Here is a 23,943-nt window from a genome sequence, read left to right as displayed (position 1 = left end):
CTTATTGCTTAGCTGCATAGCTGCATAGATTCCCTTTGGACTGTAAAATGAAATTACTCAATATCGCCATCTGCCGACTTTTGGGCTAGCATCAAGTCTCGTTGAGGAATAAAGTCTAGTTATAAAAAGTGAGTGGTTTGAAGATAAAGCAAATACACACAATATCAACCAGATAAACAAGCGAATTCAAGAGGCGTACAAAAGTCTAATATCATGCTTTTATTGTAAGGGCTACAACCCTTCAAAGCTTTCAACGGTGGGGAGTGGTGGGAAAAGTACCCAATTGTCATACTTGAGTAAAAGTAAAGATACCTTAATAGAAAATGACAAGTAAAAGTATTATATACTTAAGTATCAGAAGTAAATGTAATTGCAAAAATATACTTAAGTATCAAAAGTATAAATCATTTCAAATTCCTAGTATTACGCAAACCAGACGGCACAATTTTCAATTTTTTTTTCAATTTACGGATAGCCAGGGGCACTCTCAAACACTCAGGCATAATTTACAAACGAAGCATTTGTGTTTAGTGAGTCCTCCAGATCCGAGTCAGTAGGGATGACCATTTTCCTGTCCTGTTGAGTGGGCATTCAAAATGTAATGAGTTATTTTGGGTGTCAGGGAAACTGTAGAGTAAAAAGTACATCATTTTGTTTAGGAATGTAGTAAAGTAGAAGTAGTTAATATGAATAGTAAAGTACAGATGCCCCCCAAAACGACTTAAGTAGTACTTGAAAGTATTTTTACTTAAGTACTTTAAGCCACTGGGAACCGTGGCACGCAAGTAGGATCTGACGTTCATTCACGAGGACAAATGATGTGGCAAAAATCAAAGGGTGAATCGCAAAGAAATAGTGCCAATGTATCCTTAACGCCGAAATTGTATGCGCCCTTTGCACTACATTTTATGATTTTTTTCCTGGATTGTATAAAAATGAATAGGTTTCAATTGTGAATATTCTACATAAAATGCTAATCGTGATTGGAAATTACACTTTTTGAAACATAAATAGGTGTATTCGTCCGCTCCACTGAAGTACACTGCCATTTCCGGATTGTTTCTCTCCCGAGCAGCCTCCACCACCGCCATTGAAGGTCCAGGGTGTTCAGTGCAGCGGTAGCAGACGGTCATCACTGGGGAAGCAAGTAAACAGTAAAAGGACAATTACAATCACCAGTATATTGACAACACATTTTCATACAAGTCTAAGAGTCTACCCAATTGGACTTTAAACTAGCCTTTCCCTGGCTGCCCGGCTAGGATCTGAGAAGAAGCCGTAGTGAGAATCGGGAGGAGAGCAAAGGAACCGCCATGGCTCAGATCCTGCCTATTCGCTTTCAGGAGCACCTGCAGGTAACGTTATGTTGAATGAATGGTGATATTTCTGAAATTGTGATGTATTACTTTCCTCATTCATTGTTCATTAGGATACTAACATAACCGACGAGTAACAAGCATCGCTTATCTCTGAATGATAATGACCTCAACATAATGTTGGCTGAGTTAGCTAGTTAGCTAATCATGACATCGTCGCCCAGCTCGGTGGGACGCTGACTATGGATTACATTAGTTAACTAGATAAAGTAACTATGTAGATATCGTTTCTAACTAGCGAGCAAGTTGTCTTACCCATTGGTATGGACAGCGAAGTCGTTAGTAGGCCAATAACTTATTGTTAAAGTTAGCTACAAAATAGGTAGTTTGCCAACTAACCAGTATGAGACCAGCTAACGTTAGCTTAGCCTAAATCTACTAACTAACTACTCACGTATGTGTTGTAGCTAGCTAGCTACATTAAAGAAATAAATTAATTCCAATTCAGCAATAAACCATCTGTCGTTAACTATGATGCCGGGTGTTTTGGTGTTTATCCGCACGTTATAGCTAGCTCAATGTGATGACCATTCAACCCGGATCAAATATTAGTAAGCTAAAGTTAGCCAGCCACCTATAGTAGCTAGTTTAGCTAACATTGTTCCTGTCACAGATCTGAACTATCAGCGAGTTGAGTTTCATTTCCATTTACACTTGTTCTTGCCTTTAGTTTTGAATAAGCAGTTCTAACTCAGCCGGTGGAGTGAGGTCACTAGATAACACCAAGCCTGATAGTCATTTCCCTCAATGTCAGTACTCAAGAATAGGCAACGTTTCATTCTTTCCGTCACCAACAGTATCATGAAAATCCTTTCATTCATGCAGATTAGGTTAAGTGGGCTGCCTGCATCACAATTCTAGTGCTTTTCTGGTAGTAGTGAATGGACATTACCTTCTGAGTATACACACCTTGATAGTATGAGAGCATGTGTATGACACACCTTCACACGTAAGCAGATAAGGCTTTGTCATGTACTTTTGCATTGGCTTTGTCATTTACTTTTGTATGAATGCATACTGACTAATGATTTTCCATCACAGATAAGTTGTATTACTGTTCTGTTAATGAAATAACTTTAAACTCTTGGGCAGTATGGCTGTAGTTTATTTTCAGTGGACAATTTATTTTTAGCTTTTATTTAACTAGGCAATGACTGCCTACACTGGCCAAACCCGGATGACGCTGGGCCAATTGTGTGCTGCTCAATCACGTCTGGTTGTGATACAGCCTGGATTTGAACCAGGGTTTCTGTAGTGACGCCTCAAGCACTGAGATGCAGTACCTTAGACCGCTGCGCCACTCGGGAGCCCAAAACAATTACCACAAGCACTAAAATGCTACGCAAATGACATCTGACAGAGAAGACGATATAGTGTTAAAGAATCAGACCAATGAAAAAGCCTTCCTCTATTAGGCAATATGTGTGACTGGGTGTTTGTGGTTTTGAATGACCACACCTTAGCCTGACATAGGCTACATCATGTCATGGTGACTATTAAGCTCACAGTAGGTCAAGTTGAGGAAGTGGAAAACATTTATGCTCCTTGGAGTGCATGTATTGTGTCAAGACTGCTGGCTTGAAAGATCTCTAAGTGAGCTAGCTAATGAATAAATCAGTCTCTGGTCTTTTTGTGGAGCCTCAGATTCAGAACGAGACATGCGATCCGCCTACATCTTGGTTTCTGAAAAATAATTAGTTTTACATTGTATTTATTTGTTGCTAGACACAATGCAAAGTTGGTTTATTTTAAGTTCTTTGGGCTCAAATCCCGTTAACGGGATCGATTTGACAACATCCGGTGAAATGGCAGAGCGCCAAATTCAAAAGAAATTATAAAAAAGATTTAACTTTCATACATTCACAAGTGCAATACACCAAATTAAAGCTGAACTTCTTGTTAATCTAGCCACCGTATCAGATTTCAAAAAGACTTTACGGCGAAAGCAAACCATGCGATAATCTGAGGACAGCGCCCAGCATACCAACACATGAAAATCAGATTTCAACCCACCAGGCGCGACACAAAAGTCAGAAATAACGATTTAATTCATGCCTTACCTTTGAAGAACTTCTTCTGTTGGTACTCCAATATGTTGGCACGTTTGATAAAAAAAAAAAAACACCGGTTCCAACTCGCGCAACATGACTACAAAATATCTTAAGCTACCTGTGATCTTGATCCATACATTTCAAACAACTTTCCTAATACAACTTTAGGTATTTTTTTAACGTAAATAATCAATAAAATTTAAGACGGGATAAACTGTTTAATACCGGAGGAAAACAAAGAGAGCACGTTCCAGGTCGTGCGCATCAAAACATTAGAGTGCACTCGGCTGGACCCTCGTTCTGAACTGCCATACTTCTTAATTTCTCTAAAGAAAAACATCAACCAATTTCAAGACTGTTGACATCTAGTGGAAGCTATAGGAACTGCAAGCATATTTCTATTAAAATGGGTTTACCATAGAAAATCAATGGAAAACAGATTGACCTCAAACAAATTTCCCTGGATGGATTGTGCTCGGGGTTTCGCCTGCCAAATCAGTTCTGTTATACTCAGACATTATTCAAACAGTTTTAGAAACTTTTGTGTTTTCTATCCAAATCTACCAATTATATGCATATCCTAGCTTCTGGGCCTGAGTAGCAGGCAGTTTACTTTGGGCACACTTTTCATCCGGACGTGAAAATAGCGCCCCCAAGCCTAGAGAAGTTAAAGCATGTCTCACACAAAACCGTTAGGAGAGGTGGAAATATGTAGTATTTATTTTTCTGTCAGAATAATAGCTTTACCACAATGCTTATAGACAAAGCGCTGCGTGTGACTGAGACTGCATCACTTTTGCTGTTAAATTGTGCAGTTTTCCCTCTACATCTGGAGTTGTGCTGTTTTTGCTATTACATTGATTCTAGTTTCTCTTTTCTCATGGATATTGCATGGTGTCTGAGGGGAATCGCAACTGTAATTTCTCAGTATTTCAAACTGTGGTGTAAAATGATAGGATATTCTCCGGAGGATTATGGCTAACCACAGATGTTGGAGAGGTGAAGGGATGAAAAAAAATATTTCTTTCTGTCACTGTGAGCCAATGTTGTTGGAGGGCTGTCCTCTGTTTTTTTTCTTCTGCAGACGGGAATGGTGATAACACAAATGAACCCTGCAGGCGTAGTCCCAAACACTAGACCTAGTATCCACTCCAGCCTTTGCTGCTGCACAGTGCATTCACAGCAATAGCCCTTAGGGCCAGGATGATACCAGTATTGCAATATTTCTTTCCATGGCTAAAATGAAAACGCCAAGCAGACCTAACTCTTTGGTCCTTTAAAAACCTGCTGTATGTAAAATATGATGTGCTTCCGCTTGGAAAATCAATGAATGTGACTCTGGATGACAACATAATGATGTTTGTTTCCAACGTTAGAGCTGTTTTCCTAAAGTTAAATCCGTTTAGTTTTTCTTTGCCACGATACTAACAATTATCAAGAAATTGGTATCGTCCCGGCCTTAATAGCACTCCATATCGCTAATGTACCTGTACTGAAGATACATTTGATTAGTCAAATGTATCTAAATATAGCTTTAGTTATTCATACATCACGTCTGAGGTTGACAAGCCCCTGTAAAGACCTTTATTCTGTGGAATTATAATATACAGTTTATGGTGAGTTTTATGCCCTTGAAGGGTCTCTAATTGCAGGATGGGTGTTCCAGAAGATAGAGGAAGGTGGGACTGTTTAGATAATGTACTGGCTATTCTGTGAATTGAGATTGAGCTAAACTGGCACTGTAGTTTGTAGCTGTAGGGTGTGTGAGGCAGGGGTGTTGTGTACCACATCCACCATCTTTCTCATGCATCCTGAGTGAGACTTAATACTAGTACTCTGTCTATGAATTATAGATTTTTACTGAAATTACCAATACTATGTGTGTAGAATTCACATTGACCTCTGGTGCTTGCTTCCGTTTTAAGGCTGTGTGAAGTTATTCTAGACATGAAAGCATTTTCAGTGCAAAGCCAGAAAAGGATATTGTGCTCTCACTATGCATTGCATTTATTTACTAGTTTCTGTTGCCTAACAGCACCTGCAGTGCACAAGTTTAGTGTAATAAGAAGTGGGGATGTTATAACTGAAGTAGCCTATGTATCCTTTGATTTCTGTGTCATTGGCACGTCAGTCATTGTATGTGACTTATATATATATATATATATTGCTCAAAAAAATAAAGGGAACACTTAAACAACACAATGTAACTCCAAGTCAATCACACTTCTGTGAAATCAAACTGTCCACTTAGGAAGCAACACTGATTGACAATAAATTTCACATGCTGTTGTGCAAATGGAATAGACAACAGGTGGAAATTATAGGCAATTCGCAAGACACCCCCAATAAAGGAGTGGTTCTGCAGTTGGAGACAACAGACCACTTCTCAGTTCCTATGCTTCCTGGCTGATGTTTTGGTCACTTTTGAATGCTGGCGGTGCTTTCACTCTAGTGGTAACATGAGACGGGAGTCTACAACCCACACAAGTGGCTCAGGTAGTGCAGCTCATCCAGGATGGCACATCAATGCGAGCTGTGGCAAGGTTTGCTGTGTCTGTCAGCGTAGTGTCCAGAGCATGGAGGCGCTACCAGGAGACAGGCCAGTACATCAGGAGACGTGGAAGAGGCCGTAGGAGGGCAACAACCCAGCAGCAGGACCGCTACCTCTGCCTTTGTGCAAGGAGAAGCAGGAGGAGCACTGCCAGAGCCCTGCAAAATGACCTCCAGCAGGCCACAAATGTGCATGTGTCTGCTCAAACGGTCCGAAACAGACTCCATGAGGGTGGTATGAGGGCCCGACGTCCACAGGTGGGGGTTGTGCTTACAGCCCAACACCGTGCAGGACGTTTGGCATTTGCCAGAGAACACCAAGATTGGCAAATTCGCCACTGGCGCCCTGTGCTCTTCACAGATGAAAGAAGGTTCACACTGAGCATGTGTCAGAGTCTGGAGACGCCGTGGAGAACGTTCTGCTGCCTGCAACATCCTCCAGCATGACCGGTTTGGTGGTGGGTCAGTCATGGTGTGGGGTGGCATTTCTTTGGGGGGCCGCACAGCCCTCCATGTGCTCGCCAGAGGTAGCCTGACTGCCATTAGGTACCGAGATGAGATCCTCAGACCCCTTGTGAGACCAGATGCTGGTGCGGTTGGCCCTGGGTTCCTCCTAATGCAAGACAATGCTAGACCTCATGTGGCTGGAGTGTGTCAGCAGTTCCTGCAAGAGGAAGGCATTGATGCTATGGACAGGCCCGCCCGTTCCCCAGACCTGAATCCAATTGAGCACATCTGGGACATCATGTCTCGCTCCATCCACCAACACCACGTTGCACCACAGACTGTCCAGGAGTTGGCGGATGCTTTAGTCCAGGTCTGGGAGGAGATCCCTCAGGAGACCATCCGCCACCTCATCAGGAGCATGCCCAGGCATTGTAGGGAGGTCACACAGGCACGTGGAGGCCACACACACTACTGAGCCTCATTTTGACTTGTTTTAAGGACATTACATCAAAGTTGGATCACCCTGTAGTGTGGTTTTCCACTTTAATTTTGATTGTGACTCCAAATCCAGACCTCCATGGGTTGATAAATTGGATTTCCATAGATTATTTTTGTGTGATTTTGTTGTCAGCACATTCAACTATGTACAGAAAAAGTATTTAATAAGATTATTTCTTTCATTCAGATCTAGGATGTGTTATTTTAGTGTTCCCTTTATTTTTTTGAGCAGTGTATATATATCTATATCACACACACTCACCCTGGGGAGTCCAGCTGCCATCACTATTGCTTTACTTGCATATGCTGTTTCATGCGTGTTTCACGGATGGTATAGAGCGAGGTATGAGCAGTGGATTATGCAGAATATTTCCCACACATTGTCCTTCAACTGGGCCATTCATGATTGGCTGTAATTGGAAATGAAGACCCAAAGGTTCCCTTCAGTGTAAGTCACCCATTTACATGATGAAATGCAAAGCAGAGGCCTATGGTGCGACAGGTAGGCTAGTGTTTAGAGCGTTGGGCCAGTAACCGAAAGGTTGCTGGATCGAATCCTTGAGCTGACAAGGTAAAAATCTGTTGTTATGCCCCTGAGCGAGGCAGTTAACCCAGTGTTCTCCGGGCGCCGAAGACGTGGATGTCGATTTTAAGGCAGCCACCCGCACCTCTCTGATTCAGAGGGATTGGGTTAAATGTGGAAGACACATTTCAGTTGAAGGCATTCAGTTGTGCAACTGAATCTGTCAGCCTCCCTATCAGGTTTATGTCCACACTCCCTCTGGAGTGTCTTCATAAATCTCTGCTGTGCTGTCAGGTATCTGGGGCGGTAGGTGTAAGGCTCCATACACACAGGAGAGCTAACTAGCTCCCAGGAAACTACCAGGGCCTCACTTTGAGCCAATTGGTGCAGTATGGTCACATGAGTGGAGTCAGTCACTGACTCCTTTAAGGTCAGCCTCTCGTATCTGCTTCTGTGACGTCATGGTGCTCCATTGGGCAGGCGAAGGATGTTTTCTCACACACATATCCAGCCCAGTACTGCTGTTCTAATACAGCCACAGAGACCGAGCCAGCCACTCAGTCAGGTCCATTACTTTTTATTTTATTTTTATTTAACTAGGCAAGTCAGTTAACCTCTCTGGGCTAGGCGGGACGAATTCGTCCCACCTACGTAACAGCCACTTGAAGCCTGTGGCGCGATTTTCAAAACCTTAAAAATCCTATTACTTCAATTTCTCAAACATATGACTATTTTACAGCTATTTAAAGACAAGACTCTCGTTAATCTAACCACACTGTCCGATTTCAAAAAGGCTTTACAACGAAAGCAAAACATTAGATTATGTCAGCAGAGTACCAAGCCAGAAATAATCAGACACCCATTTTTCAAGCTAGCATATGTCACAAAAACCCAGAAGACAGCTAAATGCAGCACTCACCTTTGATGATCTTCATCAGATGACAACCCTAGGACATTATGTTATACAATACATGCATGTTTTGTTCAATCAAGTTCATATTTATATCAAAAACCAGCTTTTTACATTAGCATGTGACGTTCAGAACTAGCATACCCCCCGCAAACTTCCGGGGAATTCGCTAACATTTTACTAAATTACTCACGATAAACGTTCACAAAAAGCATAACAATTATTTTAAGAATTATAGATACAGACCTCCTCTATGCACTCGATATGTCCGATTTTTAAAATAGCTTTTTGGTGAAAGCACATTTTGCAATATTCTAAGTACATAGCCCAGGCATCACGGGCTAGCTATTTAGACACCCGGCAAGTTTAGCACTCACCATAATCATATTTACTATTATAAAAGTTTGATTACCTTTTGTTGTCTTCGTCAGAATGCACTCCCAGGACTGCTACTTCAATAACAAATGTTGGTTTGGTCCAAAATAATCCATCGTTATATCCGAATAGCGGCGTTTTGTTCGTGCGTTCCAGACACTATCCGAAATGGTAAAGAAGGGTCGTGCGCATGGCGCAATTCGTGACAAAAAAATTCTAAATATTCCATTACCGTACTTTGAAGCATGTCAACCGCTGTTTAAAATCCATTTTTATGCCATTTTTCTCGTAGAAAAGCGATAATATTCCGACCGGGAATCTCCTTTTCGGCAAACAGAGGAAAAAATCACAAAGGCGGGGGCGGTCAGGTCACGCGCCTAAGCCCAGAGTCCCTTGATCGGCCACTTGAGAAAGGCGATAATGTGTTTCAGCCTGGGGCTGGGATGACGACATTCAGGTTTTTCCCGGGCTCTGAGCGCCTATGGACGACGTAGGAAGTGTCACGTTAGAGCAGAGATCCTTAGTAAAAGATAGAGATGGAAAAGAAGTTCAAGAAATGGTCAGACAGGCCACTTCCTGTAAAGGAATCTCTCAGGTTTTGACCTGCCATTTGAGTTCTGTTATACTCAGACACCATTCAAACAGTTTTAGAAACTTTAGGGTGTTTTCTATCCATATGTAATAAGTATATGCATATTCTAGTTACTGGGTAGGAGTGGTAACCAGATTAAATCGGGTATGTTTTTTATCCAGCCGTGTCAATACTGCCCCCTAGCCCTAACAGGTTAAGAACGTTCTTATTTACAATGACGGCCTACACCAGATAAACGCTATTTGTTCAGCCAGCAGTAGCAGTACGATCTGCTTTAAAGCACACTTAAGTTCACCCAGACTGACCCCAGAGGCTGAGAACCTCATGGTGAACTGCACCACTGGGCCTATACGTTGAAGCCTCCCATCCACTTTATTCGTTCTCACTCTGACGGTGTCCTCTGTCCTCACTCATCCGGGGTCACTTGCATAGCTTGCATTTTTATAAATCAACCATTTATACAGCTGGCTGTATAGAACTGGACTTTTCCTCTCTCTGAGGTACAAGGGCTCTGACTGTTTTTCCAAGCATTATTGTTTTTCTTACACACCACACACACACTTGGTTTTCCTGGGAGTTGGAGCTAGTGTCTTGAACATAATGCATGTTGGACTCCTATTCACTGAGTGAAGACATTGTGCCTGGCCCTGTGTTGACAAAGGCTTCCCTTGCAAATACTATTCTGTAACAGAGGGTGTGAGGTCAAGTTTCCTCGCCTGTGCCAAGTGTTTGTTTATATTGAGAGGAAAAACTGGATATGTCAATAAATATCTAAGTGCTTATCAAATATCTAGGCAATGTTTCACTTCAATAAGGCCACTATCTTTATATTCCTTCCCACTTTATTCAAGAGATGGCTAGTTGTCTCTTGATAAAATGTTTTTGATTACATGGTAGATGGTCCTGGGAGCATCTGTAAGAACATCTATCTGCTTGATGTGACCCTACATGTAGTCGTCTAGTATTATCCTACTAGGGCTGCTAGCACAGAACAGAACATGCATCTCATTCTCTCTATTTATGCAGCTTGAACAAGTCACAACAATGTAACCAGTTCAGCTGAAAATGAGATGCCCTACTCAAGGTCACATACTGTACATTTCTCCTCCTACATGACTCTGCTCACTGCTTGAAAGTCTTTATGCATTTTACCACAGCAATAACTGGTGTCGAATGGCATTCAAATGGAAGACATTACATTTTACCCCACCGCTAAACTTTGTTTAGTGCTTAATAGGTGTTAAACTTTTTATGCCTGCGCTCTTTAAAACCTCACCTTAAAAGGTTTGTGTGGGGAACTTTGAACTCTCACCTGGTAAGCAGCTGATATCTCGTGACATGCTTGTGAGGATATGGATTTGCTGAACACTTGACATTCCTCAGTGTAGGACACTTGAACGTTCGATAAAGCAGCAAAGCATTTCACAAAAAGGAAAAGCCACTAAACTATCTGGAAACCAACCCTCAGTCAGCAGAACTGGCTTGACCAGTGGCTGGACTCCTCTGTATTCCTCTTTTTATCTCTCCTTTCCCCCCCCTCTTCCCTTATATCTGTCAGACCAGAGCACCCGTCTTCCTTACCCCTGGGTTGGTGCTGGTCACATGTCCCCCGGCCCGTGGTCAATCTGTGAGACAATGGGCTCCTGCTTCCTGTTGTGGAGTAATAGAGCAGGTTGGAGCTGGACCCCCTGCAAGCCTCAGCACATCCTGCTTTTCCTTGAATCCCTGCAGGACGCAGGGGCTTTTGTGCTGAGCAAGGTTCCCTTGGCGGAAGGGAGGAAAAGCAAAGCTCTTGTTAAATCAGCAGATGGATGCATGGGTCTGCGGCTCGCTCAGGTTATGAGAAAGCTTCGCATGGGATTCGGGAAGTGTCTGATTTGCAGTTTAGCCTTAACATAAGTTTTGATTATAGCCAGGGAGAGAGAGTACAGTTGGAATCTCATTCGGTCCACACAGTGCACCACTACTGAACCACTTTCTGCCAGTGAGGCTGTAGTGTATTGGGTATCCATTTGATCCAGCCACTCCAGTGCATCTGGAACCAGGAGCTGCTAATATATTATAGAGCTACATCTAGATTTCCTGTCTGCTTCCCAGTGTTACGTAATAGAAGTCTGCAGAGCATGCTCCACTGTAGTGCCATTTTAAGATCTAGTTAGGGGTTTTCATGTGATTTGTGACAATGATGAGAGACATGGTTTGTAAAGGTAGTGGTGATGTTAATGGATGATGAGAGGTCTGATGGATGAGGAGTCACTCACTGTGGCCTTGTGGCAGTCTCTGTTTCTTCCCGCAGCACAGAGTCAATCACCTGGCTGGTGTCATTACTCCTTTTAGAAGGGGAGACAATCATGCTCCCTCCATCCTTCGCTCTGTAAACCTCTTTGATCCATCTTTTTGTATCCCCAATCTCTCGCTCTTTCTCGCCCTGTTCTCTCTCGCCTCTTCCTCTCTCTCATCGTGCTGCCGTGGCAAAGTGAACTCAGACGAGGACACCCGCCAGATAAATAAGGTTGACACTTTGCGGCAGCCTTGGCGCTAACAATCTCTCCCTTTCTCACTCTCTCCTTTCTTACATCTCTCTTCTGTCAAGTCTTGCTCATGCTCCCCTGCTGTCGGCTTACATGTCATAGTTAATGCAGTGTTTCAATAGCATCTGGAATAAAAGGCCTTGAGCCGGCATGTTCCCAAACCCACCAGCCCAGCTATTGCCAAGGGGTAGGTAACCCAACACCAGGTCTGTGAGAGCAGAGGACACAAGCTCATGACTAAATTAGTGAGTTTCCAGCCTCCAAGTTGGTGTGTATGGTGTTAATTTGACTTGGTTTCACACACATTCCTTCTCAGTGATGTCATGCATGCCTATGTGGTGCAGCGACGTTAGTGCCTGCTTAGCGTGTACTCATAATGTTAGCCATGGAAATTTGGTGTGGACAGACAAATTATTTTGCTCTAGTTAAACATCTGTCTGAATTATTTGGGTCCGGTCAGTGTAACACATTCATTGTGCAGAGGAGATGGAGGGGGCATGCCTGCTGTACTTCACGTTCCTGTTTTATGGCTGTTTTCATGTTGAATGAAAAGCTTTTCCTCCAGCCGCCAGCATTGAGGGACCTCATGGTGGATGAAGAGCATGTAAATCTGTCTAGACCATTGTGGAATGACTGTTATAGGACAGGAGGACACTCCTATTGAGGGGGTTCTGTCCAGTGTCCACTCCGGGTAACATTGGTCAGATATACGACTTCCTCAAATGCTTTGGCATAGGCATCATGTCTAGAGGTTCAAATGCGTATCCAGTATACATACATTCCCTTTGATTTGTCAGCCTTGAGTTTCATTATTTTTTGTGGAGTGATATGCACTGTTCATTTTGAAGAACATTGGTGAACTTCTCCAGGGCCTTGTCTGACAAGGCATCAGTGTGTCTTCATTTTTACAAATGTCACCACAAATGTCACCATAAACGTCCAAGCCTCCAACCAGGTTTGTTTCAAACACAAATCATCATAGTCCTGTCATCAGTCAGGTTTTATAACTGGAATCTCTTGAAAAGTAGTACTATTATGTGTTCTGTTCTGGGCTTGGATAAGGCCAAGCTTATCTTTAGGTAGATAGAAACCTTTGTAGTGTGTTTCCATGTGAATCACCCACAATGGCCAGGCAGTTCTAAATGTAATGGAGTGTCTTTCCTGAGTGATGAATCGTGTTTGGCTGTAGGGCTGCTTCTGCAGCAGAGCTCCATTGTCTACTGTTCAAATCAGTTGGGGATCGTTACTTCTTACGCACTGCCTACAGAGTTCCCTTCCACCGAGCAATAGCAGCAAGGTCAGGGCATCCCTCCAGCCAATGAGTGATGGTTACGCTGCAGTGACGTCATCAGTGCTATACTAAATGGAACCCTAAACTAGAGTGTACAGGAACTGATGTGCAACTATCTGTGTAATAGAATTGCGACCATACAATTAGATGGGTAGCTAGTTCTCTTTCTCTGTCACTTCTATAATAATGATACAGGAGAGTTCCTGCTTATTAACTCATATAGCCCTTTTAATGGGCTCTTAAAATACTTTTACAGAACTTTCAACTTAACTGTCAGTTTTCTTAATTTGATCAAGAGAATTTGTCCAAGAAGTCAAATGAATAGCTTTGGTCAGAATGCATTGTCTGAGAGTGAGCCATCTCTGTCTGTAGGCTATTATATTTCTGTGTGTGCAGTGGTTCTTCCTTTTAACATTTTTGAGCTGGTTTCTGACAGTGTGGTAAATTGCATCATTCTGTCATTGCTCCACACTATCACAAGGGGGAGTTAGAACGCTGATCTATCAGTAGTCTAAACGGTGCACAAATTAACTATCTTTTCATAAATTTAATGGCGGTGTGAATGTTTCAGTCCGAGAGTCTCTTCTCTGGCACTAGAGTCCTGCATCAGGCAACAACAACAAAACAATTCTGGCGGTGTTCCTGGATTTGAGGGAGAACTTTGGTAAATGCAATGCCGAATTACACTTGACATATAGATTGACGATTTTGGATAAATAGGCACGGTGGGCTTTTGGTTTCTCTTCCTCTAAAAACCAAAATAAATCATTGTAAATAACAAACGGTCTTTGTTTACCACAGTGTGAAAGAGTGATAGCCCATCTATAGAAAGTGAGTTTCTGAAACACCGAGCCCTTTGCTGACGTGAAGAAGAAACTGAATGAAAGAGGTCAGCGAGGATTTGTCTTACTCATTTGTGGCTTTGGATCAACATAAATAAGTACCAACATTCTTTAATAAATGTCTTGACCAAGTAAATCTGCTCGTGTGTTCAATTATTTGTGACATTGTGGTTACAATGAAGAATGTAAATTAAATAAATCCTGTTGATAATGAATAATCAGATGTGTTGCAAGCTTGTAATTTTACCTTATTTTATTTGATCTTTTTAGGCCATACAAAACATACAAATGACAACTACTTCACCTGCCCAGACCCACCTGCTCACATCCCCATCTCTGACTCTCCGCTTCAAATTGCACCATTTTGTTTCTCTCCATCGCCCACACGCACTTTCAACATTTCGATAATAAAGCATTTATAGTAGAGGTCGACCAATTATGATTTTTCAACGCCGATACCGATTATTGGAGGACCAAAAAAAGCCAATACTGATTAATCGGCCGTTTAAAAATATTTTTTAAAATATTTATTTGCAATAATGACAATTACAACAATACTGAATGAACACTTAACTTAATATAATGCATCAATAAAATCAATTTAGCCTCAAATAAATAAGGAAACATGTTCAATTTGGTTTAAATAATGCAAAAACAAAGTGTTGGAGAAGAAAGTAAAAGTGCAATATGTGCCATGTAAGAAAGCTAACGTTTAACTTCCTTGCTCAGAACATATGAAAGCTGGTGGTTCCTTTTAACATGAGTCTTCAATATTCCCAGGAGGAGCTTTTAGGTTGTAGTTATTATAGGACTATTTCTCTCTCTACGATTTCTATTTCATATACCTTTGACTATTGGATGTTCTTATAGGCACTTTAGTATTGTCAGTGTAACAGTATAGCTTCCGTCCCTCTCCTCGCTTCGAACCAGGAACACATCGACAACAGCCACCCTCGAAGCAGCGTTACCCATGCAGAGGAAGGGGAACAACTACTCCGAGTCTCAGAGCGAGTGACGTTTGAAACGCTATTAGCACGCACCCCGCTAACTAGCTAGCCATTTCACATCGGTTACACCAGCCTAATCTTGGGAGTTGACAGGCTTGAAGTCATAAACGGCGCAATGCATTGCGAAGAACTGCTGGCAAAACGCACGAAAGTGCTGTTTGAATGAATGCTTACGAGCCTGCTGGTGCCTACCACCGCTCAGTCAGACTGCTCTATCAAATCATAGACTTAATTATAATGTAATAAACACACAGAAATATGAGCCTTAGTTTCAGGACTCGACCATATTAATGACCTATCATCTCGAAAACAAAAACGTTTTTCCTTTCAGTGAAATACGGAACCGTTCCATATTTTATCTAACGGGTGGCATCCCTAAGTCTAAATATTCCTGTTACATTGCACAACCTTCAATGTTATGTCATAATTATGTAAAATTCTGGCAAATTAGTTCGCAACGAGCCAGGTGGCCCAAACTGTTGCATATTCCCTGACTCTGCGTGCAATGAACGCAAGAGAAGTGACACAATTTCACCTGGTTAATATTGCCTGCTAACCTGGATTTCTTTTAGCTAAATATGCAGGTTTAAAAATATATACTTCTGTGTATTGATTTTAAGAAAGGCATTGATGTTTATGGTTAGGTACAATCGTGCAACGATTGTGCTTTTTTCGCAAATGCACTTTTGTTAAATCATCCCCTGTTTGGCAAAGTTGGCTGTCTTTGTTAGGAAGAAATAGTCTTCACAGTTCGCAACGAGCCAGGTGGCCCAAACTGCTGCATATACCCTGACTCTGTTTGCAAGAGAAGTGACACATTTTCCCTAGTTAAAAGAAATTCATGTTAGTAGGCAATATTAACTAAATATGCAGGTTTAAAAATATATACTTGTGTATTGATTTTAAGAAAGGCATTGATGTTTATGGTTAGGTACATGTTGGAGCAACGTGTACCTAAGCAATTATATGCAACGCAGGACACGTTAGACAAACTAGTAATATCATCAACCATGTGTAGTTAACTAGTGATTATGATTGATTGTTTTTTGTAAGATAAGTTTAATGCTAGCTAGCAACTTACCTTGGCTTCTTACTGCATTCGCGTAACAGGCAGGCTCCTCGTGGAGTGCAATGTAAAGCAGGTGGTTAGAGCGTTGGACTAGTTAACCGTAAGGTTGCAACATTGAATCCCCAAGCTGACAAGGTAAAAATCTGTCGTTCTGCCCCTGAACAAGGCAGTTAACCCACCGTTCCTAGGCCATCATTGAAAATAAGAATGTGTTCTTAACTGACTTGCTTAGTTAAATAAAGGTGTTAAAAAAAAAAGCGTCCAAAAATTCCGATTGTTATAAACTTGAAATTGGCCCTAATTAATCGGCCATTCCGATTTTAATCGGTCGACCTCTAATTTAAAGGCTAACATTGGTTGATTTTTAATACTTCTAACAGCCAAATGTCTAACTCCTGTAACTTTTGGACTTTTTAACATTCCCATAAGGCATTGATTATTATAACATAATGAAAATGTTCCATGTAATTTAAATTACTGCAGGCCTAAGACCTATGGGTTTAACCTTCTGAATGAATATATTGAAGATGGACTGAAACATTCTCACCATTAATTTACAAAAGGATAGTCTAATAGCTTGGCTAGGTGTGACAAATTCCGCCATTTGTGCCACAGTTTAGACTACTGATAATTGCTGCGGTCAGTCAGAGTTGAGTCCTTTTGTAAAGTGTAGCCTAATGGCCAAAAAAGGGCAAACTTACAATGTATTCGATGCTTAAATACTCAAGTTTTACATTTCCTGATTCAACTGCAAAATGGATAAAGAATATACTGTACAGTTTGTTCATCAACATCTTTTATGCTTTTGTTAATAAAATAATGATACTCTTTCAAAATGCAGATGTTTATTTCAGCTACTGTACAGCTCAGTTCAATATTAGTTGCGCTTCCACCCTAGCTTCACGACCATGGGTAAAACCTTGCAGAGATGGCCTCCCGAGTGGTGCAGCGGTCTAAGACACTGCAGTGCTTGAGGCGTCATGTCTCAGAAGTTTCTGTCCGTGACCTATGGAACCTGAAAAACGTTAAAGACCGAGTTAATGAGTACTTGAGGTCACTGAGAAAGTCTGAACATGTCCTGCTCTCCCTTGTGTGGAATTAGGCACTTTACTATGTAGGCTACAGAAAACATTGTCCTGTTGGTTTTTGTCAGACTGCACAGTAGCCTAATAAACATAAGTTTTAAAACGGTTTCAAAAAAAAAAATTCAATAATATACTGCTCAAAAAAATAAAGGGAACTCTTAAACAACACAATGTAACTCCAAGTCAATCACACTTCTGTGAAATCAAACTGTCCACTTAGGAAGCAACACTGATTGACAATACATTCACATGCTGTTGTGCAAATGGAATAGACAACAGGTGGAAATTATAGGCAATTAGCAAGACACCCCCAATAAAGCAGTGGTTCTGCAGGTGGTGACCACAGACCACTTCTCAGTTCCTATGCTTCCTGGCTGATGTTTTGGTCACTTTTGAATGCTGGCGGTGCTTTCACTCTAGTGGTAGCATGAGACGGAGTCTACAACCCGCACAAGTGGCTCAGGTAGTGCAGCTCATCCAGGATGGCACATCAATGCGAGCTGTGGCAAGAAGGTTTGCAGTGTCTGTCAGCGTAGTGTCCAGAGCATGGAGGAGCTACCAGGAGACAGGCCAGTACATCAGGAGATGTGGAGGAGGCCGTAGGAGGGCAACAACCCAGCAGCAGCACTGCCAGAGCCCTGCAAAATGACCTCCAGCAGGCCACAAATGTGCATGTGTCTGCGCAAACGGTCAGAAACAGACTCCATGAGGGTGGTATGAGGGCCCGACGTCCACAGGTGGGGGTTGTGCGTACAGCCCAACACCGTGCAGGACGTTTGGCATTTGCCAGAGAACACCAAGATTAGCAAATTCGCCACTGGGGCCCTGTGCTCTTCACAGATGAAAGCAGGTTCACACTGAGCACGTGACAGTCTGGAGATGCCGTGGAGAACGTTCTGCTGCCTGCAACATCCTCCAGCATGACCGGTTTGGTGGTGGGTCAGTCATGGTGTGGGGTGGCATTTCTTTGGGGGGCCGCACAGCCCTCCATGTGCTCGCCAGAGGTAGCCTGACTGCCATTAGGTACCGAGATGAGATCCTCAGACCCCTTGTGAGACCATATGCTGGTGCGGTTGGCCCTGGGTTCCTCCTAATGCAAGACAATGCTAGACCTTATGTGGCTGGAGTGTGTCAGCAGTTCCTGCAAGAGGAAGGCATTGATGCTATGGACTGGTCCGCCCGTTCCCCAGACCTGAATCCAATTGAGCACATCTGGGACATCATGTCTCGCTCCATTCACCAATGCCACGTTGCATCACAGACTGTCCAGGAGTTGGCGGATGCTTTAGTCCAGGTCTGGGAGGAGATCCCTCAGGAGACCATCCGCCACCTCATCAGGAGCATGCCCAGGCATTGTAGGGAGGTCATAGAGGCACGTGGAGGCCACACACACTACTGAGCCTCATTTTGACTTTTAAGGACATTATATCAAAGTTGGATCACCCTGTAGTGTGGTTTTCCACTTGAATTTTGAGTGTGACTCCAAATCCAGACCTCCATGGGTTGATAAATTGGATTTCCATTGATTATTTTTGTGATTTTGTTGTCAGCACATTCAACTATGTACAGAAAAAAGTATTTAATAAGATTATTTCTTTCATTCAGATCTAGGATGTGTTGTTTTAGTGTTCCCTTTATTTTTTTGAGCAGTGTATATTTGCACCACTGCAGATGCTTTGTATTTATTTTTATAATACTGTTGTCGGTTTACAGTAGTGATGGACAGTTGGAGGCATTTTGAAAATAACATGTTTTCAAACACTTGTTTTTCCACAAGTGTAGCAGGTTGTGAACTCTGCAAACAATGTTTCCACTTTGAGAATGGCAAATGACTAATGAATACATTCATTCAATACATTGGAATACAAAAGAATCCATCCACCCACGATGGACTAGCAGGACAATACTCATGCCAAGAAGGACATCAAGAAGGAGGGTAGGAGGAGGACCATTGTATTTAAAGACACTGCACAGTAGCCTAATAAACATGCTTTAAAAAAAAAAATCTTAGAAATCAAACTTTTTCGTCACATGCGCTGAATACAAGTGTAGATCTTACTGTGAAATGCTTACTTACAAGCCCTTAACCGACAGTGCAGAGTAAGAAATATTTACCAAATAAACTAAAGTAAAAAAAAAAATAAAAAATTAAAGTAACACAATAACGAGGCCAGTCATAGCCAAAAGTTGAGAATGACACATATTAATTTCCACAATGTTTGCTGCTTAAATGTCTTTAGATATTTGTCAGATGTTACTATGGAATACTGAAGTATAATTACAAGCATTTCATAAGTGTCAAAGGCTTTTATTGACAATTACATGAAGTTGATGCAATATTTGCAGTGTTGACCCTTCTTTTTCAAGACCTCTGCAATCCACCCTGGCATGCTGTCAATTAACTTCTGGGCCACATTCTGACTGATGGCAGCCCATTCTTGCATAATCAATGCTTGGAGTTTGTCAGAATTTGTGGAGTTTTGTTTGTCCACCCGCCTCTTGAGGATTGACCACAAGTTCTCAATGGGATTAAGGTCTGGGGCATTCCCTGGCCATGGACCCAAAATATCGATGTTTTGTTCCCCGAGCAACTTAGTTATCACTTTTGCCTTTATGGCAAGGTGCTCCATCATGCTGGAAAAGGCATTGTTCATCACCAAACTGTTCCTGGATGGTTGGGAGAAGTTGCTCTCGTAGGATGTGTTGGTACAATTCTTTATTCATGGCTGTGTTCTTAGACAAAATTGTGAGTGAGCCCACTCCCTTTGCTGAGAAGCAACCCCACACATGAATGGTCTCAGGATGCTTTACTGTTGGCATGACACAGGACTGATGGTAGCGCTCACCGTGACTTCTCCGGACAAGCCTTTTTTTCGGATGCCCCAAACAATCGGAAAGGGGATTCATCAGAGAAAATGACTTTACCCCAGTCCTCAGCAGTCCAATCCCTGTACCTTTTTTGCAGAATATCAGTCTGTCACTGATGTTTTTCCTGGAGAGAAGTGGCTTCTTTGCTGCCCTACTTGACACCAGGCCATCCTCAAAGTCTTTGCCTCACTGTGCGTGCAGATGCACTCACACCTGCCTGCTGCCATTCCTGAGCAAGCTCTGTACTGGTGGTACCCCGATCAGCAGCTGAATCAACTTTAGGAGACGGTCCTGGCGTTTGCTGGACTTTCTTGGGTGCCCTGAAGCCTTCTTCACAACAATTGAACCGCTCTCCTTGAAGTTCTTGATGATCCGATAAATGGTTGATTTAGGTGCAATCTTACTGGCAGCAATATCCTTGCCTGTGAAGCCCTTTTTGTGCAAAGCAATGATGATGGCACGTGTTTCCTTGCAGGTAACCATGTTTGACAGAGGAAGACCAATGATTCCAAGCACCACCCTCCTTTTGACGCTTCCAGTCTGTTATTCGAACTCAATCAGCATGACGGAGTGATCTCCAGCCATGTCCTCGTCAACACTCACACCTGTGTTAACGAGAGAATCACTGACATGATGTCAGCTGGTCCTTTTGTGGCAGGGCTGAAATGCAGTGGAAATGTTTTTTGGGGATTCAGTTCATTTGCATGGCAAAGAGGGACTTTGCAATTAATTGCAATTCATCTGATCACTCTTCATAACATTCTGGAGTATATGCAAATTGACATCATACAAACTGAGGCAGCAGACGTCGTGAAAATTAATATTTGTGTCATTCTCATCTTTTGGCCACGACTGTACAGGGGGTACCGTTATCGTGTCATTGAGTAAAATTAATTTTCATATTTTTTGGAATAGAAACACCATAAATAAATCCCAAAGTCTTAACAAAAAGGTTTTAAAGTCTCCTAGTAAAGCCAAAATTAAACTATCAAAATGCATTCCTGAATTAAATCGCTTTAGCCGACATGTTGCGGTTTATTCATTGTTTAATTGTTCAAGGCTCCCTTTTGTTATTTCGTTTTATAACTAAAATGCTTGACTGTATTTAAAGACATGGATGACTTGTATGCTTTGCCAATAGGAAAGTTAAAACAGCTACAGTAAACAGGACTCTTAGGCCTACAGCTCCATGTCATTTCAATAACTTAGCTTCTCAAAGATGCCCCCTGGTGGTCAAACTAGCACTAACTAGCATTAATGGCAACAATGGCTGACAGTTAAATAACTTTAGAATTCTGCGGCACCCCGCAAGTCGCTCTGCAGTATGACAACTTTTAAAGGAAGAACCACTCTGTCATTGAAAGGCACCCAGGCTGCTACACATGAGTGAAAGAATGCGGTGCCGGCCGGTTGGGGTTGTGGAGGGTGTGTCTCACCATTGATAAAGATGTAGGCCTTTCCTGGAAATGTGGGTTGTGTTAGCTGATTAGCAGTGGGCCAAGTCGTCTGTGGGGTATTAACAGAGGAGACACTGAAGTTGACCCATATGCTTTCTCTTCTCTACACCCTCAGGCCTGATTCAGTCAAAACCGGTAACTGGGTTACCTGGATATGTCAACAATGAATTAGCATTTGACTTGTGTGCAGCAAGAGAGCACGTTTGAATTGTTTCAAATTGTCTGGCCTAGGCAAAGTTGTTTGAGTAGGCTACATTAATTCAATTAATTAAAAATATATATATTTTATTTTTATCAAACTTTATTCCTTTTGGCCAGTGACCTGTAAAGCAGACCACTGGTTTTGATTTGAATAGATTAGGTCTCCATGTTTGTGCTTCTTCATGTGCACTTTTATAGAATCAAGGGCATTATCTAGGGGAATTCCAGTGTTAAAAAGCCTGGAATGACATGTCCTCCAAGATTTGCTTTGTGAGGAGGAATAAAATACTTTGCATTACATTCCCAAATTGTGTGTTGTTTGGCCTTTTGTGTAATACAGATTTATTTAAAGAAGCTAAGGAATATGCCATCTGATATTGGTTGAAATGTCAGAGTAGATGTGGTGAGCCATGAGGGGTTGTGCCAAACAGCTGCGTACAGAATAGTTCTGTAGTAGTGATGTGTTTTAAGCTTGGGGCAGCAATTAACTCTTCACCCCCAAACCTGTCCCCTGCCCCTCTCTCTGTCAGACTCTGTTCCTGTCATTTACCATACCAGCTGTAGGAGAAGTGGCATCTCAGCCCTGTGTGTCTGTATTGAGGGCGGTCCCTGTTTTTTATCTTCAGTTTAAATTCAACTCCCCTCAGTGTGATGTATGTGATCTGAAAGAGAACTCAGTTTTGGCTGCATTTCAAGTCTGAGCAGCTAGTAGCTAGATAGATACATGGCGGATTCTCCCTCAGCCCCTAGTAGCTGTGGAGGGAGAAGGAGATCCCTGGCCCGCATCATTAATGAGCCTAAACCAATACCTGCAGGTTGTAGTCTAACTATTACTCTGTAATAATCACACGTTTTGCCTGGCAGCCCTAGTCCAGTAAACACATTTACAGTCCCACATTACACAACTAGAATATGGTGAGAAAGTAAAATGAGGTGAGGGGAAAGTCCAACTTATCCTCAGAGACACAGTGCCACCAAATGTTACCATGACCCTTCTCAGTGATAAATGGGTACGTAGGCACAGTATGCAACACTTCCCTGCAGACGCCAGGTTGTTGCTGTGTCAGGGTTTGAGAGTCAGTATGAGTTTGAGGCTGGTCTATAGGTACTGTGCCAGCCAGGCCTGACGGACTGGGTGACAGTGGTGCTGTTAATCTAGCGTCCCGCAGGTCTTTATTGGAACACAGGTTAACCCCTTGTGTTCCTCCTGCTCATGCAGGTTGACCATACCGTCTCTGTGTGTTGTCATTGTGAGTTCAACAACCGGTCAGAACAGGATAGGGAGATTACTGAATTCCGGTGCTTTTAGGCTGGTATAGTCGGTTCCCCTGCGGGAACTTTCTGGAACATGTATTTTAGAGGTGGACCGATTTAATCGGAAGGGCCGATTTTTTTTTTAATTATTTTTTTTTTTAATTTTTTTTTTTTTTATATTTTTTTTTATTTTTTTTTTCCAAGTTTTTATAACAATCGGTATTTTAGGACTCCGATTTGCCAATGTTTATTTTTGAAAAATATATATATTTAAAAAAAAAAATATATATATATATATTTTATTTTTTTACACCTTTTAACTAGGCAAGTCAGATTAAAAACACATTTTAATCAGGCTGACTACCTGTTATGTGAGGGCAGCAAGAAGCCAAGGTAAGTTGCTAGCTAGCATTAAACTTAGTTTTTTTATAAGATATCAATCTTAACATAATCACTAGTTAACTACACATGGTTGATATTACTAGTTTGTCTAACGTGTCCTGCGTTGCATATAATTGATGCGGTGCCTGTTAATTTCTCATGGAGTCACAGCCTACTTCGACAAACGGGTGATTTAACAAGCGCATTTGCGAAAAAAGCACCGTCGTTGCACCAATGTACCTAACCATAAACATCAATGCCTTTCTTTAAAATCAATACACAAGTATATATTTTTAAACCTGCATATTTAGTTAATATTGCCTGCTAACATGAATTTGTGTCACTTCTCTAGCGTTCCATGCAAGCAGTCAGGGTATATACAGCAGTTTGGGCCGCCTGGCTCATTGCGAACTGTGTGAAGTCCATTTATTCCTAACAAAGGCCGTAATTAATTTGCCAGAATTGTACATAATTATAACATTGAAGGTTGTGCAATGTAACAGGAATTTTTAGACTTATGGATGCCACCCGTTAGATAAAATACGGAACAGTTCCGTATTTCACTGAAAGAATAAACATTTTGTTTTCGAAATGATAGTTTCCGGATATGACCATATTAATGACCAAAGGCTCGT

General features: G+C 41.9%; 1 protein-coding gene across 4 annotated transcripts in view; it reads left to right on the top strand.

Annotated features, from left to right (window-relative positions):
• The first annotated feature begins 958 nt into the window (after window positions 1-958).
• The window catches only part of LOC106603518 (clathrin heavy chain 1), a 58,440-nt gene continuing 35,455 nt past the window's right edge, over window positions 959-23,943 (top strand). The window contains exon 1 of one of the 4 annotated variants that reach the window (XM_014197311.3): window positions 959-1,355. In XM_014197311.3, the coding sequence (XP_014052786.3) occupies window positions 1,314-1,355 (42 nt within the window). In that variant the 5' untranslated portion in view covers window positions 959-1,313. The remainder of the gene's footprint in view (window positions 1,356-23,943) is intronic. The other 3 variants (XM_082974605.1, XM_014197315.3, XM_014197318.3) reach the window with 3 other exon arrangements.

This window comes from Salmo salar, chromosome 04 (genome assembly GCF_965601325.2).
Source record: "Salmo salar chromosome 04, fSalSal1, whole genome shotgun sequence".
NCBI classification, from domain to species: Eukaryota; Metazoa; Chordata; class Actinopteri; order Salmoniformes; family Salmonidae; genus Salmo; species Salmo salar.
The sequence above is the reverse complement of the archived record's forward strand: the minus strand, read 5'-3'. Positions and strand labels throughout refer to the sequence as shown.